The sequence below is a fragment of the Pocillopora verrucosa genome, chromosome 13, assembly GCF_036669915.1.
Source record: "Pocillopora verrucosa isolate sample1 chromosome 13, ASM3666991v2, whole genome shotgun sequence".
Lineage (NCBI taxonomy): Eukaryota > Metazoa > Cnidaria > Anthozoa > Scleractinia > Pocilloporidae > Pocillopora > Pocillopora verrucosa.
Window position 1 is genome coordinate 10317656 of NC_089324.1, and position 16867 is coordinate 10334522.

At 38.2% G+C, this 16867-nt stretch overlaps 2 protein-coding genes and 1 pseudogene across 5 annotated transcripts in view; 2 read left to right on the plus strand and 1 right to left on the minus strand.

Annotated features, from left to right (window-relative positions):
• Positions 1-3744, plus strand: part of LOC131788618 (uncharacterized) — a 30872-nt gene extending 27128 nt beyond the window's left edge. For 3 of the 4 annotated variants that reach the window (XM_066160652.1, XM_066160653.1, XM_066160655.1), the window contains 4 exons: positions 82-177; positions 1039-1295; positions 1899-2166; positions 2449-3744. In XM_066160652.1, the coding sequence (XP_066016749.1) occupies positions 82-177; positions 1039-1295; positions 1899-2166; positions 2449-2480 (653 nt within the window). In that variant the 3' untranslated portion in view covers positions 2481-3744. Of the gene's footprint in view, positions 1-81; positions 178-1038; positions 1296-1898; positions 2167-2448 lie in introns of those variants that run through there. The other variant, XM_066160654.1, reaches the window with a different exon arrangement.
• Positions 3745-11574: 7830 nt separating this feature from the next.
• LOC136277599 (uncharacterized) lies at positions 11575-12816 on the minus strand (annotated as a pseudogene).
• Positions 12817-13771: 955 nt separating this feature from the next.
• Positions 13772-14302, plus strand: LOC136277600 (uncharacterized). Its single transcript, XM_066159971.1, has one exon. The coding sequence runs from the start codon at positions 13772-13774 to the stop codon at positions 14300-14302; it is 531 nt and encodes a 176-aa protein (XP_066016068.1).
• Positions 14303-16867: the final 2565 nt, after the last annotated feature.

Sequence of the window (16867 nt, forward strand, 5' to 3'; positions counted from 1 at the left end):
CGTATAAAAAAGATGTTAAACATGAAAAGTAATCAATTGTTTGCTGTGATATTGAATAAAAGTTCCTTTCTATCTTTTTAGCTTCTAAAAGACGAGCCACAGGTTTCAGAACTCAGCAGGTCGAAGTTGTTGACAGGTCAACCGAACACCTAACAGTTGATCCATTACTGACCGCAAGTGAGTACTAAAATATTAACACACAATAATTGACATCCCCAAAGAAGTACAGACTGGTTGCAAGGAGCTTCAACAGTTTCTTCACCTTAACTTTCGACTTCAGGTCAGCTATGTTTCGTGAAAACTTCGTGAGGTACTTGTCTTTTTGATCACGCTCCTTATGAATGAGACATGTTGTTATTTATACCCATGCACTCTTCAGTCACAGATGTAAGACGTGTATGAACAAATTGGATTTTCTTTTAATTTCTGATCCGGACAGATTGGCTAGGTAGTATTTATTTCTTTTACTCATTTGAAGTTTTCATCCTATTATAATTGGAAACTACCGTAAATTGCCTGAAACAGGTAGACTTGGGGCATTTTTTCGCTTTGTCTCAAAACGAAAGTAAATTTTATATTTTAAATGCCGTTCCTATCAAAACCGGTCTATGTTCTACTCACAATACAGTTGTTTTTCGAAATAATATTGAAGAAATCACATTTCATACGACAGAGGATATACATCAGTTAATTTTTTAAACCCGTTAATCTTTTTCCAGGACTCCTTTTTCCAGTTACTCAGATATGTCAGAGTGTATACCTCGCCCCTAATTTTTCTTCTCTGCTTCTTCTCTCTCGATTATTAGTGTATTCATTCATAGACAGATATCGAACTTAAAAAGTTACTCAATTGACAGCTAGAGCTTCCTTTTCAAGGTTGAGTTGTTGAACAAAACAGCGGTAGTCTGGTGGTTCAAGTCCTTCTTTGCCTTTTTACTTCAAAGTTTCTCTTAGTAGGTTGAGGATTGTTATTTTCTGGCAGACGATTGTTTCGCTTACTTCATGCAGTTGGATTCATAAGAACCTTGTCTTTTCTAGGTTCTCTTGACCGAATTATCCAGGAACTTCAGCAGATGCAACTCGATGCAAGCAAATTCAAGAGCAGAACAGATCTATCACTGAGGTTAAGGAATATTGCATCAGACAGGGGTTTCAGAATATCTGACAATCAAGGATTAGGAAATTGCATGTTCTATGCCTTGTCCGAACAACTGGAAATTGTTAAGGGAATCAAAATCCCACATAGCGAATTAAGACAGAACTTGGTCCAGTACCTCAGGAGTAACCCAAAACTTGTAAGTTGATGTATGCGTTTCATACAGTATGTCACGTGATGTTATAAGTATTAAGTGGTAAAACAGGCCACTTGGTTAACACTATCAGAACCTATCGCAGTGTTCACAGCGTGAAGTGACCAGGAGTACTCTTACTCCTCCTGTATGGAATGATTGTTTTTTTGCAGGGCTCTGACACCAGCTTGTACTCCTGGTGGAAAGGGGAACTTGAGAGATTTAACTTTATTATTTAAGAAGCCACACAATGATGTTGGTTGCAGCTAAATTCATATGTTACTTAATGTGGTGTCCGAAGAAGCAGGCTACCGCGGCTTTAAGTCCTTTGGATATTTCAGTTTGAAAAAAGTTCCCTTTTAACCTCCATTAGATAACAGAATTCTAGTCAATTTCTTAATGATGGATTTTTCTTGTTGTAAAGTCTTTGGAATATACACGGAGGTTTTGAAAGACGTTTCAATCACAAAATTTGTTACCATACAGTAAGTTGCTAATTAAAAGTCGTCTCGTACCATTCTGACAAAATTACTTCCTGACTCGTACTATACACGCCCAAGTTCCTATGAACAATCCTTTTAAGTTTCCTTTAACTGATCTTTCTTACAGCCGGATGGAACAGATCTGTTTCACTTTGTCCATGGACATCAAACATGGACTGAATACCTAGTATGCATGGAACAGGATGGAGCTTGGGGTGATCATGTGATTCTATGTGCCGCAGCAAACTACTTTGAAACATGCATTCGTGTGGTTAGCGGTCTATCCCATAGCCATGATGTAATCATTGCGCCACATTCTCCAGTTGATGAAAGCAAACCTCTTGTGCTGGGACATATTCATGAGGTGCACTATGTCAGCCTTCAACCCATGCAAGGTACTGCCCATTACATTACTCCAGTTATAAGTAATTTTTGTTTTATAGTGATATTTGTTAGTTAGGATCGTCAGTCTTCTTTTTAATACCAAGTCGGCAACAGTCACCCTTTTTGTTGTTTGATTTGTTACTTTGTCCATTTAACACACATCATGAAGTTTGTAGTTTTCATAATTTCATGCTTCATCGCTGGGCTCCCATCTCAATAATCAGAAACAATTCATGCACTGCATTGTTCTCCCTTGCCGGTTAATCACAGTGTTCTGATTATTGTGTTTACAGGTTACGATGGCAGGCCCCCACAGTCACTTTGATCGCCCCTTGTGAAAAGCCCGGCCTTGCAGAAGGACTACATGGGTATACAAATTATTGATGCAAATTGGCCAACTTGAACATTCTTCGACCTGATTTATCCTATGTGAACTTCAAAAGCTTAGATTTAATTTCAGAGGTTCTATAATATTAGTTTTCCAATGTATCGCATGAAAAGAAAAACAACCCAAATGACAAAGGAAAAACAAAAAAGACATCACACCGTGAAAAGTCATCTTATCTATACAAAAGTGTACAAGTCTACGGGAAACAAAACACTCTCACTAATATAAACCTTTATTTAGGGGGCTCGAAACATGAACTCGATTACTCTTAATTTTAATGGACTAGCAAAAAAATTTTATTGCTACGTACCATCTGTATGTACAACTGAATAAGAACTATGAACAATTGTAGTAAGCTAGCTAAATCTATTTAATGTATTCTTCATATATCAAATTTTTAAAACGTAATCGAGGTAATTTTTATACAATGAAAAAATAACACATTCAATCACGGTTTCAATCACACCGTGCAATCCGAATGTTGCTTTAGGCTCTACAACACCATGATCTCAGCAATGCATGGAATAAGCAGCACTTACAGTAATATGCCTTTCGCCTACACGTCGACGCGCTCCTCGTCTCTCGCACGTGCAGTTCCATTTCTCGCTCATGCGACATTTTTCGTGCGTTGTGCCTCGTTTGTCGACATTGGTTTCCTAAAGTGAAGATAAGATTTCATTTGATTGGCTTCTCCATTGTCACTTACGAAGAAAAAAAAAGGGATTATTGGGGGTTAACAGCAATCCTTCTTTCCGAGTCCAGTTATGAATCAAACAATAACAGTTGTTATCGGTTAAGAACAAGAACTTGGATGTTTCACTTAACATCATATGTCGTACAAAATCAGATTTGATCAGCTCTCTATGCAACGTCATAGCGATTTCCATTCCCTTTGCGGAACTTAGATCTGAGCTAATGAACGAATGGAATAGTTTACCTTATCATATTAGACAATCAGATAGTATTGCAGTCATTAAAAGAAATTTTTTAAATTCTATTAAGGATAATAAGAACCTTTATTTTAATATTTGTGCATACTTTTCTTACACCTCAATTAGTAGGACATCCCTAGCATGGTGCGTCAGCGCTTTTGGTTTTCTCCGTCTCCACAACGTTTCTTTATCGCAGTGATTAATTTAATTTATTGTCTACCTTTAATCTAGTAAGTGTAATCTGTAATAATAATAAATTAAAGAGATCACATGAGCAAAACAATAGTGAAACACGTGTTTTTGAAAACTTTGTAAATTTCCTAGCCGTCCTATAGAGAACTATAACGTTCAACACCGACTTTTACGTCTTCTTAACACTGAAACCTCGACAGCAAGTTAGTCTCGTTTAAACTTTGAACTCAACAGAACAGCAACGTTTTACCACACGTCGCCGTAAAGAAATCTTAACTCCCTCAGTTCAAGCGCTACAACATCCTCGAGAAACTTCACCCCAGGATCCAAAACCGGGGTTTTGGTGTAATCACGTACAACCACTGCTGTGTGATCACATTGTGATAGTTATTACGCATTCAATTTATGTTCCCTTCATTGTTACCATTCTAACAAACTGGCATTCTTAAAGTTTTACAGATTAAATATTGGAAATGAGAAAGAAATTACAGTCAAGTAAAGAGATGAATATTGTCTTAAGTGCCGCTCCCGCTAAGAGCGGTCCTCTCGACTTCCCGTCGGAAACAAGTTTTCTTTTATTTTTGCCCATGAAAAGGGTTTTGGACACATGTTTCAAAAATAGTTTAGTTGTTCTCCAATTCTCTTTTTTTGCTTCGCCACAAGCCAAAAATCATTTTTGGCCAGACCACTCCTTTGAACAGCGATCGAAAGTGTCAATTTCAAAGATTTTGTCTAGCGCGCAGCGACTGCAACAATGTAGCTCACGGAATTCTATCTTGCTACAAGTTACAAGGTGTATTTAGTTGCGTATCAGTTAGTTCACAGACTTTGTGCGAAAGAATTCTCAAAATGCAGGCGTTAATCGGGCCGAAAAGGCATATCAGTGCATAGTTTATACACCAATGAGGTCACGGATTGCCTCAAACCCGCGGGTATATCTCTAGGTTCCATCCACCAACTCTTCTACGTTGAGAACTTTAGGTTTTCACAGCAACTGAATGGAGATTAGATGCCGAGTTGTCTTAAAACGTTGCGTAAACGTGATTGGTCGTAACGCTTGCGCGCTTGCGTGATTTAAAAAGTAGACAAAGGTGATCGGAAAGCGCCTTCTCGATAATTTACGTTGAAATATCAGGTCATGAACTATGCACAATGTGGAGAATATCAAAATTAAAGAATAAAATTTGGCACTCTGGTCATAACAGACATATCGCATTGATTAAAAGGACACAAAAACAAGTTACAATAGGTTACAGTGTTTATATTTACAAAACAACACGCATACACTCCGAAACAATTCTTGCAGTTTCTCCCAAGATTTAGTATACGGAACCCGATGAACTAACCCACTTTCTGAAAATTTGTTTCCGTCATTTCCCTGCGACCATCAAAATCAACTGGACAAACCCAGCTTGATATATTGCGTGACGTGATTGTGCAAACTTTTCTCTTTGTCATACGACCTGTTTCGCAGGTTCTACGAGTTGGAACCAAAATTAATTAAATCAAAAGTTAAAGAATTTTATATGTTCATGAGAATTTTATCGTTTAAATGTTTACTTGATTCACGCAAAGGAAAGATTGGAGTGGCGTTGGGTATTTCAGCCCTAATTTGGAAAAAATAAAACAGTTAGTGGTATGTTCTAAACACCAGAACACCTGAAAGGACACTGGAAATATAGTAAAAGTAGTTTTTAGCATCCAGAGCAAAAAGAAGAATGTGAGGCAGTGAAAGGAGACTGAGTTTTCAACGCCATTTGTCGTAAAAGCTGCCACCAGCTTGTTATTGAACTCACTAAAATTTACCTGGAAGGCATTAACTTTTTTTGTCGCGAAACTCGTGGATTTTAAAACTTTGAAACGACGTCCGATGAATCCTGAAACTGGAGTTTGAGTCCATTGGTAAACTATGCCAGCTGGTCTCATGAGCAGATCAAGCTCTCACGAAATTTGACAGTTTTGAATTTTTAAGCGGACGCAAAAATCGAGACAAAAATTCGTCATGATGATGAAACAAAATTAACTTGTAATCGAGGATCTCGCTGGATAGCTGGTAGTACTTCAAATAACTCGATACGTCGTCCCAGGAGGGAAATCAAGGCTTAAATATCCAAAGCCACTCCAATCTTTGCTTTCCATGGATCAAGTAAACCTTTTAAAAAGTTAAAATTCTCATTAAAATTTAATTCAGTCCATTTTAATAACTTTTGATTCTAATTCGTTACACTAACTAATTTTGGTTTCAATTTGTAGAACCCGCGAAACAGGCCATATGGCAAGAAGAAAAATTTGCACAATCACGTCACGCAATATATTTGTCCAGTTGCTTTTGATGGTCGCAGGGAAATGTCGAGTTTGATCTTCTCCACATTGTGCATAATTCACGACCTGATATTTCAACGTAAATTATCGAGAAGGCGCCTTCCGATCACCTTTGTCTACTTGTAAGTCACGCAAGCGCGCAAGCGTTACGACCGATCACGTTTACGCAACGTTTTAGGACAACTCGGCATCTAATCTCCATTCAGTTGCTGTGAAACCCTAAAGTTCTCAACGTAGAAGAGAAACGAACGAAGTTTGAACTGTCAAAAGGAGATCTTGGTCAATTCCAAGAATCATGCAAATGATCTTTGACACGAGCGCAATTGAGCAAACACATGGATTTGCGTTGTTTTTAAGAAGTTGGTGGATGGAAGCTAGAGATATACCCGCGGGTTTGAGGCGATCCGTGACCTCATTGGTGTATAAACTATGCACTGATATGCTTTTTCGGCCTGATTAACGCTTGCATTTTGAGAATTCTTTCGTACAAAGTAGTGAATTTTTGATATGCAAATTAAGGTCGAAGAGCAGGGTCTCCTCTGATCACGCTGGTATGAAAAATATTTCAGCTGAAGTTTCCATATTTTGTCTGTGAACTAACTGAATACACCTTGTAACTTGTAGCAAGATAGAATTCCGTGAGCTAAATTGTTGCAATCGCTGCGCGCTAGACAAAATCTTTGAAATTGATACTTTCGATCGCTGTTCACAGAGGTGGTGTGGCCAAAAATGATTTTGTGGCTTGTGGCGACGCAAAAAAAGAGAATTGGATAACAACTAAACTATTTTTGAAACATGTGCCCTAAACCCTTTTCATGGGCAAAAAATTAAAGAAAACTTTTTTCCGACGGGAAGTCGAGAGGACCGCTTTTAGCGAGAGTGGCGCTTAAAAAGGTGCCTGTAAGGGGAACAAAAAATGGCCGATTGTAATTTGGCAAGGCGGATCTTTACTCAACTATCGTACCAAATCAGTGGGTGCTTTGATAGTCCTGCTGCAGTGTGTCTTATGGCCAAAGGTACTCTTGATGATTGCCGAAAATTGAGAGTAAAGTCTAACGCAGTTTGACGAAGCTGTATCTTGCGTGACAACTACTGAATACCCACATGGTTCCGATTTTATAATCACTCATAATTTATGCGTCGTACTTTTTCGGCATCGTACTCGATTCGGCATTTTACGGGTGTAGGCATGCTTGTTCACTATAAGACGTCCACAAAAAAAGGTAGTTCATGGGGGAATAGTTTAATTTTACTTGAGTTTTCCTAGACTTGATAAAGTATTCGTTTGCAGGCCGAGCAGACCTATTTGGGATGAATTTCCTCAGAGTCCTGTCGATGTTGTTTTAAATTAAAGCGAAAGCCCATTTTTGAATAAGCTTTTCTCAGAACGTCTTACTCGACAGTCCTTTATCATCTTAAACAGCTGGGTCTAATGGTTGGATGCTTTCAATTACAAACTGTTGAATGTAGAACGAAGATTACGGGTGAGATTTGATGAACCTGTAGTAGCTCATAGCTGTAGAGCGGAGCTATTCCATCAAGTGCTTTATAGGTTATGTAGAGAGAATATTAGACTCAATCTTTTTGGTGACAGAAGCCAACGCAGATTACACAAAACTGGAGTAATGTGCTGCAATATTTTAATTTTTTTTCGTAATTCTAGTAGCCACTTCTCTAGGTGTCTTTGTTTTAGGGTGTTCTAATCGTAGAAAATAAACTAGTATGGAACGTTAAATATCAGGACGTGTTTACCTTTTGGACCACTACTCCTTCGAAATGAATTAAAACCACGCGAAACGAAATGAATTCCTAAGCTAAGAGAATTTCGTGGATCTTGGAATCGCCATTTTGGTGCGATGAAAATATCAAAGTTCGTGTCAAAAGAAAAATAAAACAAAGACAGTTCTTTATTGTTGAAAAGCAAGAGTTAAGTCGTGAGTTTTATATGCATTATTAACGCCTAAAAATTTTCTGAAAAAGACCGAATGTAAACGTGTTGATTATAGTTAACAATCATTCGCCACCTTTACTGACACTATGACCAAATACATCCACCAGAGACTCTACAAACAGTTTTGGGAAGTACCTCAGTGCATTACACCACATTACAATTAGTGTACAGAGGGAGGAAGAAACTGCTGAATCCCACGCAACAGGGGAAGTTGTATCCTTATCACTCACCCGTGTCATCTGCAATCTTCCACATCACGTTCCTAAGAGTACTGCTTAGTAATATCTGTGGTTTGAGCCCTCCTGCTAATGGTTGGGATCGTCTTCCCCCAACTACAAACATAAGCATCGCATATGCCATCGTCAGAGTGAAGTATTACGGGAACACTGTATGAGGCCATGCTTCTCAAGCCTCTGTGGATGACAGTAGTTTCAGTGCTTGCTGGCAGGAAATAGGAAAAGCTTTGGTGAGACCGTGGGTGATCTTATTTTAGGACTTAAATCGGCAATCTTGACCATGACTGCATGGATCCAGATATCGAGGAGCATTATAATAAACTGATGAAACAATGGAGGAAAGACGACGACAGCATCAAAGAATTTGAAGAAATTGATGGTTATATGGATGAATACAAAAAATTAGAAAAATGACATATTTTTAGTTTATGTAGCATGGTGGGCTAGTTCTTGATTTGCTCGTACCATTCAATTATGTAAACTGGAAATTTAATTATCTTTAGCATGGAACAGTAACACCCAATGCAGTAGGCGAACGAAAACAATGCTCCGTTAATTTGATTGTAGGCCAATTTGTGTAGCCCCAGTGCCTCTAATAAACTTTGACAACTGAAAATTTTTAAGAATGATTCTACCGTGTTAAACGATAAAAATGGGACTATATTTAATCTGAAATATCGTAAGGGTTTCCTTATATTGGTGTCGGGGAAAGGAATGGAAATATTATATTACTTTAAACTATTCCTGCAGGGGATTATAAAAAGGTAGGTTGATTACTTCTTATTCCTTTTGGAAGCTTTATCTTAAAGGTAGAATTGGTCACGTTTTCCTCGTTATGATAGTGAAGTTGACATGGATACAGTTGCTCAGTTTCTACGGCAATTAGAACTCATGATAGTGTCTTAGGAAAGCTATGTTATTAATTAAGTTAATTTGTTAGTCCAGGAAGAGTGAATCTCTCTGGTAAAAGGTCACGTTCGACACCTCTCGTTCTTAAAGGTGTAAACGTGTGATACCTTCATGTTTTGCAATTAGAAAGTTATTAAGGCTAGCACGTAGCAACTTGAGGGCGATACTTGTGAACGCCCCTTCTTCTCCAACTTTTGTAATCAAGATGCTGTTATGTAACGGTCTTCGAAGGCAATTTTCTTTTTAAAATACCCCTTCAGATGTGAATAATATTCTGCTAATAGGTTAGTTATGATTTTTATATTACCAATCTCGTTTCTGTTCTGGCCGATCTCAACTGTGAGAATAAGATTTCATTTCATTTATTTCATTTCATTTTATTTTTATTTAAACACGGTCAATTCATCAGCCTAAAAAATACATATCACATACGCTAAAATATTTAAAACTCAAACTATATACTATAACACTAAAAGCTGTTTTCCGTGAGTGCCGTGCGTTAGACTTAAAGAATGTCATTGATCTTACGTTTAAATACCCCCAGAGACTCTGTGTTCCTTATATCGCATGGTAGACTGTTCCATAATGTGGCGCCATTGTAGCTAAAACTTTTTCGGTAATAATTAGTGCGCGGTAAGGGAACATTGAGCTTATTTTCAGAGTCCCTGAGGTCATAAGCAGAGTCATGCCACGTAAACTTTGAACACAGATACTCTGGAGCTAGCCCGTGCAGACATCTAAACATCATGGTGGCTTTGTGAATTTCCTGCTGGCGTGAAAGATTTTTCCACCTTAAAAACTCGAGTAGCTCAGTTGCATCAGCATCATAGTTAGGGAATGTCAACACACGGGCTGCTCTATTCTGCAATTTCTGCAGTTTGTCTTGTAGCGTTTTCCCACAGTTACCCCAAACAATGTCACAGTAATCAAAGTGAGGTTTTACCAAGGCTTGATAAACGAGATGTAAGGTTGATGCTGGGATCAGGTGCCTAATTCGCTTTAGGGCCCCGATGCCAGAAGCGATCTTTTTGGTTAATTTTTCGATGTGACTATGCCAATCGAGTTTATCGTCTATTATTACACCAAGCGATTTCGTAGCTGTAACCTGGCTCACTTGAGTATTGTTCATTGTAATTGTTGGTGAAGCTGTGAGAGTATTCAGTCTCTGCCTCGACCCTATTAGCATGAATTCGGTTTTGGTCATGTTCAATGTAAGTTTGTTTGCTTGTAGCCAGTTGAAAACGTTTTCTAGGTCTTCATTTAGACAAAACTGAACATTCTCAAGATTACTGCCCGCATATGTAAGGTGCGTGTCGTCAGCGTACATTCTTGGTTTACAATTTGATAAGTAATTTGGAAGATCGTTAATATATAATAAGAACAATAATGGACCGAGGATGGTCCCTTGAGGGACGCCGCATGTCAGTGAGTAGCTATTGGAAAGCGACCCGTTCAGAGAGCATTTTTGTGTGCGGTTTTCTAGATATGACTGAAACCATTTGAAAGATTTGCCATGTATACCATAATAGTTTAGTTTCAATAGAAGAATCTGATGATCAACAGTGTCAAAAGCTTTCTTCAAATCCAGAAAAATCACTCCATTGATTTTCCCGTTATCAATATCATATGCCCAAGAATCTGTCGCTTCCAACAAAGCTGTTACAGTTGAATGATTAGCACGAAAACCTGACTGGTTTTTTAAACTATCCTTTCAAACGCCTTCGCCACTATTGGAATCACCGATATTGGGCGGTAATTGTTTACATCACCGCGGTCACCCTGTTTATAAAGAGGGGAAACCCTTGCATATTTCCAGTCATCTAGGAACGTCCCTTGGTTAATAGATTGATTGAAAATATCACATATCGGTACACAAATAAGATCAGCACATTCCCTGACCAACCTAGCAGATATTTTTTCAAGGCCCGTTGCCTTTGACTTGTCTAGTTTATTTAAAAGTGAAAACACTTTATTTGGATTGGTGGGTTGGAGCTTAAACCGTTTATCTGTAGCGGTAAGATATCTTTGATAGCCACCACTATCGCAATTTATCTCACTGGCAAGTTTTGGACCAATATTAGCAAAGGGGTTATTGAATTCGTTTGATAGCTCCAACGGATTAGTTATCGTTAATCCGTTCACTTTTAGTGACGCCACTGACGTTTTCCCAGATTTTCGAGAGGTTAGCTCGTTTATAGTCTGCCAGGTCTTTCGGGAGTCGCTGGTGTGCTTATTAAAACTATTTTGGTAATAAACTAGCTTAGCTGAGCGTATTTGCTTATTGGTTATATTTCTTTGTTTCTTAAATAATGCCCAATCGTTAGGATCATTTCTCTTGCTAGCTTTGATTTTTAATATGTCCCTATCATGCATAGAGTCTTTCAATTCAGAAGTAATCCATGGAAAACTCCTTGAACGAACACGCATCGTTTTCAGTGGGGCATGTTTGTCAGCAATAGCTAGAAATGTACATTTCCATTGCTGCCACATCACTTTTGGGTTGGAAGACTCATATACATTATCCCAATATTGAGATAGGATGTCATAACGAAAATTTTGACGATCGAAATTTCGGAAATTTCTATATGTAATAGAATTATGTCCATTAGACATTCCGTTCTGGGCAAGTTTTCTATATACATACACCATGCTATGATCACTTATCCCGATGCGACAAACTCCCGAACAAACGATCTTATCTGAGCAGTTGGTATAGATTAAATCAATTAGAGTTGAAGAGGTGGGTGTTATCCTCGTCGGTTCAGAGATGAGCTGCTCGAGTCCGTAGACATCGGCAATACTCCTTAATTTGGATACATCATTGTCATGTCGAGTAGTGATCATATCACAGTTCATGTCTCCCAGTACAAAATATTCTACATTTTCACTATCCAATTTTCCAATTAGGGATTCAAAAGGTGAAAAAATGCCAATAGGAGAGTCAGGTGGTTTGTACCAAGTAACAATCACAAAAGGTTTTGAATTTGGCTTATGGATTTCCAAGCAAAGATTTTCTAATGCATCCATATGTAGGTCATTTCGTACAGTAAAGTTGATTGAGGTTTTTACATAGAAGCATACCCCTCCGCCGGATTTTGTAAGTCTATCGCGGCGAATTATTTCGTATCCCGAAATATGAACTTCATGATCTCGAATACTCTCGTTCAGTTTCGTTTCATTTATGGAAACAATATCGATATCATTGTCTGCTAATAGGATTCTTAGCTCGTCTATATGTGTTGTTAATTGATTAATATTGAGTGATGTCATTTTAAAACCGCGCAAAGGAGGCAATAGTGAGATAGATTTTCGGCTTTCTGGTTGCTTAATCGGTCCCGCACGGTATTGACGGAAAACACATTATCTCATTCTAGGTGCGATTTAAAATTATTATAAAACTGCTCATTACCTTTAAAATTTAAGTGCAGTCCACCTTCGTTGAGTCCGCTATGAGATATGTTCTCATGATGGATTAATTTCCATCCATTTTGATGGCAGAACTTCTTTAGATGCTTGTTGGCTGTTTTCACTGCCTGGTCAAGCTTATCTTTTCTGCATACAAGCTCCGACAGCGTGACTATAGTATCGCAGGTGCCCTCGATCTGCCTCGCGAGATCCACAATCGATTCCGCAATAGCCTTTGGTTCCCTGGTTTTAAGATCATTGGTCCCAATGTGTAAAATCACTTCGTTGGGCGAAGGTTCTAGATTTGGCTTGAGATAGTGATTCATGGTCGTTGTCGTAGCGCCCGAGAAGGGCTTGACTATAACCCTATGGCCGACTGCTTTTCCCAAATCTTTTCCAGGTATTCTTGAGATCATCGAATCTCCTATGAGCAGGGTTGTGCGCTCTTTTGGTTGTTTTTCGGGTTCGAATTCTTTTCCTGTCAGGGTGTTGTTGGAAGCTCCTTTGTTTTTCGATTTCTTTCTCTTTTTCTTTGATTTCACAATGAAGCATTGTTCTTTGTTAGCTCAAGGTGTTGACTCATCCATACTTTGGACAATGGTGTGTTCATTAAAGGTGTTATTCGTTGAACGGCATTGAGTAGCTGCTTCTCTGGATACGATTTGCAATGCAAAACTTAAAGAAGCGCGTTCTTGGACTAACTTTTTATTTTCTTCCTTCAAAGATATAATTATATCCCGAAGTCGAGAATTTTCGGATCTCAGGTCTTCCTCTTTAGGTTTTCTTTTTATATGAGCCCATAAGTTGAGCACTTCAGATATTAGACAGTCCAACTCCTCTTGTACTGATTTGGCATTCTTGTTAAATGAGAAATTTAAGGTAGAAAATGATTTTGTAACTGCGCAAATAACTCGAAGGCGCATACCTGGTAAGCAGGAACTGTCATGCGTAATCTAACGTGATTCGCTGGCTGAGATGGAACGATGACGATACAAGAAGATTGACAGCTTAGTAGTGTCATCTGTAGTGGCACTTTATAAACAGTGACCCTCACTTTTCTCATAAGATAGGAGTTAGTCCCCGTTGTAACAACTTGAGAAGAAAAGAGATTAAAGAAGAATCAACGAGACAAAAAACGAGTGTTAGAGATACAATCAAAAACGTTAATTTCCTGCTCCGGAAGCATAATAAAAGTTAAAATTTTTTTTCCAAACTCGGAGCTAAAAATTAAAACTTATGAAATATTTCGTCCGTATTTCGACCGGACTTCATCAGTCAACGATGATGCTAACAATACCACATCCAAAATCTACAACAGAAGATACCGAAGAGCCTCAAAACGAGAAGAAAATCTATGCATCAACGCCATACATCAAAGGTATCTCGGAACGCCTGCAAAGAGCGTTCAAGTCACACGATGTTACACTTATTCATAAACCCGTCAATTCTTTAAGATCACAATTGGTACGTGTCAAGGACACAACTGTCAATCTCAAGAAATGCGGTACTGTGTACCAGATCCATTGTGAGAAGTGTAACAAGGAGTACGTTGGCGAAACGGCCCGCGCTCTGGAAATCAGAGTGAAAGAACACCAATCAAGAAGTTCATCAGCTGTTCACGAGCATTGTCGCCTAGAGGGCCACTCGGTGGACCCAAATAAGACAAAAGTACTATCAACCGAAGTTAACACCTTCAAACGCAGGATAAAAGAAGCTATTCAAATTAAACTTACGAAACCGGCGTTAAACAGAGACAATGGTTACGAATTAGCAGCTATCTATGACACAATTCTAACCTCCAAGAGGCGTTAAAAAACCTTTTTAAAATTCATCTTTTTAACATTCATATCATTGACTGATGAAGTCCGGTCGAAATACGGACGAAATATTTCATAAGTTTTAATTTTTAGCTCCGAGTTTGGAAAAAAATTTTTAACTTTTATGAGTGTTAGAGAATTTGCGTCTAACAACCGAAATCTGTAGTTTGCACTTGAGTTGCTGTGGAATAGCAGGCATGAATATTCAAATACAACCCTGATTTTTCATGATCATTATTTGGCGAAATTATCTGCAAATAATTCTGAATATGTTCTATTCGGAATCAACTGGTTATCGATATACGTATCATTATTTTATCAACACCTATAGGTTAATCTGTGATGTAAATGTGCTTATGAAATTACGCTTATCTTTCTTACATTTCCAGATTCACTAGAAAAGATGAGACACCACCTCAGACACACAACTGAGAAGATAGAGATTGAAATGAAGGAGGTTAAAGAGACGCGTAGTAGCCTGACAACCAAAGTGGAAAAAGGCACAGATGAAGGTTGGTTACTAGAAAGAGCTAGTCACAGATAAACTGAACTCACAACAGGGATTCCGTGAACTTGAGAACATAAGACATCTTTTGACCATTACCACATTAATCGCTTGATGTCGGCCAATTTAGCATTTTTTGGAAATGTATCTTGTTGTAAGAGTACACCCTGGCTACCATTCTACTCTGGATATAAATGAAGATACTCGGTGATGTGTGGGATGAATGGGATGGCACGGAATTCGAGACTACTTCTCGAATTGGATAGTTCTCTGACAGCAGTCATACACATTTGGCCGAGAGGTTATTATCTAATTTTAGTTTTACTTTTGTTAAGGACATAACGAATCTAACTTCCTAGACCGTTAGATGTGACCTGCATATTGTTGGATAAACTAATAAAATCCTTCCTCCACTCATAATTTATTGTAGAGTATTCATTCTACGTGGTAAAATCGCTGAATGAGGGTCGTCTTAGTGAAAAGGGGCAGGATAGGGTGTATGTGGTTATTTTACATTTCCCGAGTAAAAAGCTCGTCCCACTTCATTGCAGGCGGACCTCTGGTTTTCTCCACCGTTTTTATCTCTCTCATGATTAAAGGATGTGAAAATGAGGGCGGGAAGGCGTTCTTTTGTTTTCGTTAATTAGTTATTACAGTGTTGTTTCATATCTTATATGGACTATCGGCTCCAATGATATCAATATTTATTTTCCGAGTAATAATAATAATAATAAAGATCTTTATTAAAGAAGCACGTCCAGAAACAAAACGTCTGGACTTACAATTTCCTACATATATCTATCTATTATGTATATACAGAAGAAGAAAGACTTTATTTATTGAGGATAGCACGTGATAGTGCACAAACACTAATAAACTTGTGGTCCTCCTAATTACAATAAATATATAAATACAATAGAATCATTAATAGAATGAAATATAAATAGAAAATTAGCTAAAACAAGTAAGAATATATAAAACTACTATCAATAAAATTTACGGATTAAAATGAGCTAAGCATGATTGGTCCTTATAGTAATATTTAAATACGTTGTCAAAACTAGGTAACTACAAAAATTCGAAAAGACATCTATTGAAAAAGCAACGTTTAAAGCGTTCGGTTCTGACTGGAGGTAGGATGTAATTATGTCCTCTTTTCCTGAGGCTCCTAGCTCTCTGAGATGGTAAAAGTTCATGTAATGGATTTGCGCTGTCAGAGGTTATCTCGTCCCAAAGAAGCCTGTCTTTCATTCTAATTACATCCATTATGGGAGTGTATTTGTTAGTGTAGCCATAACGTAAAGCTCTCTTACAAAACTTGTCGACATGAGAGAGATATTTACTGTAGTGGGAAGAAGCCCACACCTCAATTGCGTAAGTGAAAAGTGACATAATTAGACTGTCAAACAGCAGTGTAAGTTCTTGTAGTGAGAAGCCGTAGTATTTGCAGACTCTGAGGATGTACAGTCTAGAACTTGCTTTGCTAAGCATGTTTTCAAATTGAACGTCCCAGTTACATGGATCTTCGTTTACAGTAACTCCTAGCAGCTTTAGTTCGCTCTTTCTAGTTATTCTGTCTACGGGCTCTGGAAGGGGCATTGTCGTTTTACCTTTAACAACCATCTCAAAGGTCTTCTTCATGTTTAGTGTCATCAGGTTTTTATCCGCCCAACGTTTGATATTTTCTACTTCATAATGTGATGAATCTGTAAGATTAGAGCCAGTTCTGACAGGCACACTTGCTGTGATATCATCAGCATATTTGATCAGTAGGGTTTGGGGGCTGACCGGTTTAATATCATTCACCATGATAGAGAACAATAAGGGTCCAAGCACAGTTCCCAGGGGAACCCTTCTATTGACGTTGAGAAAACTGGTAACCACTCCATCAATCACTACTCTCTGTCGGCGATCACACAGGAAGCTTATTATCCAGTTCTTAATGTATGGATTGATGTCATACGACGCCAACTTGCTGAATAGAATGTGATGGGAGACTGAGTCAAAGGCCTTACTGAAGTCGAATGAGAAGGCTCTTACAAAAGCCGCATCTCG

Excerpts from the sequence above, each read along its gene's own strand:
- LOC136277600 (XM_066159971.1), top strand. The coding sequence starts at position 13,772 with ATGATGCTAACAATACCACATCCAAAATCTACAACAGAAGATACCGAA.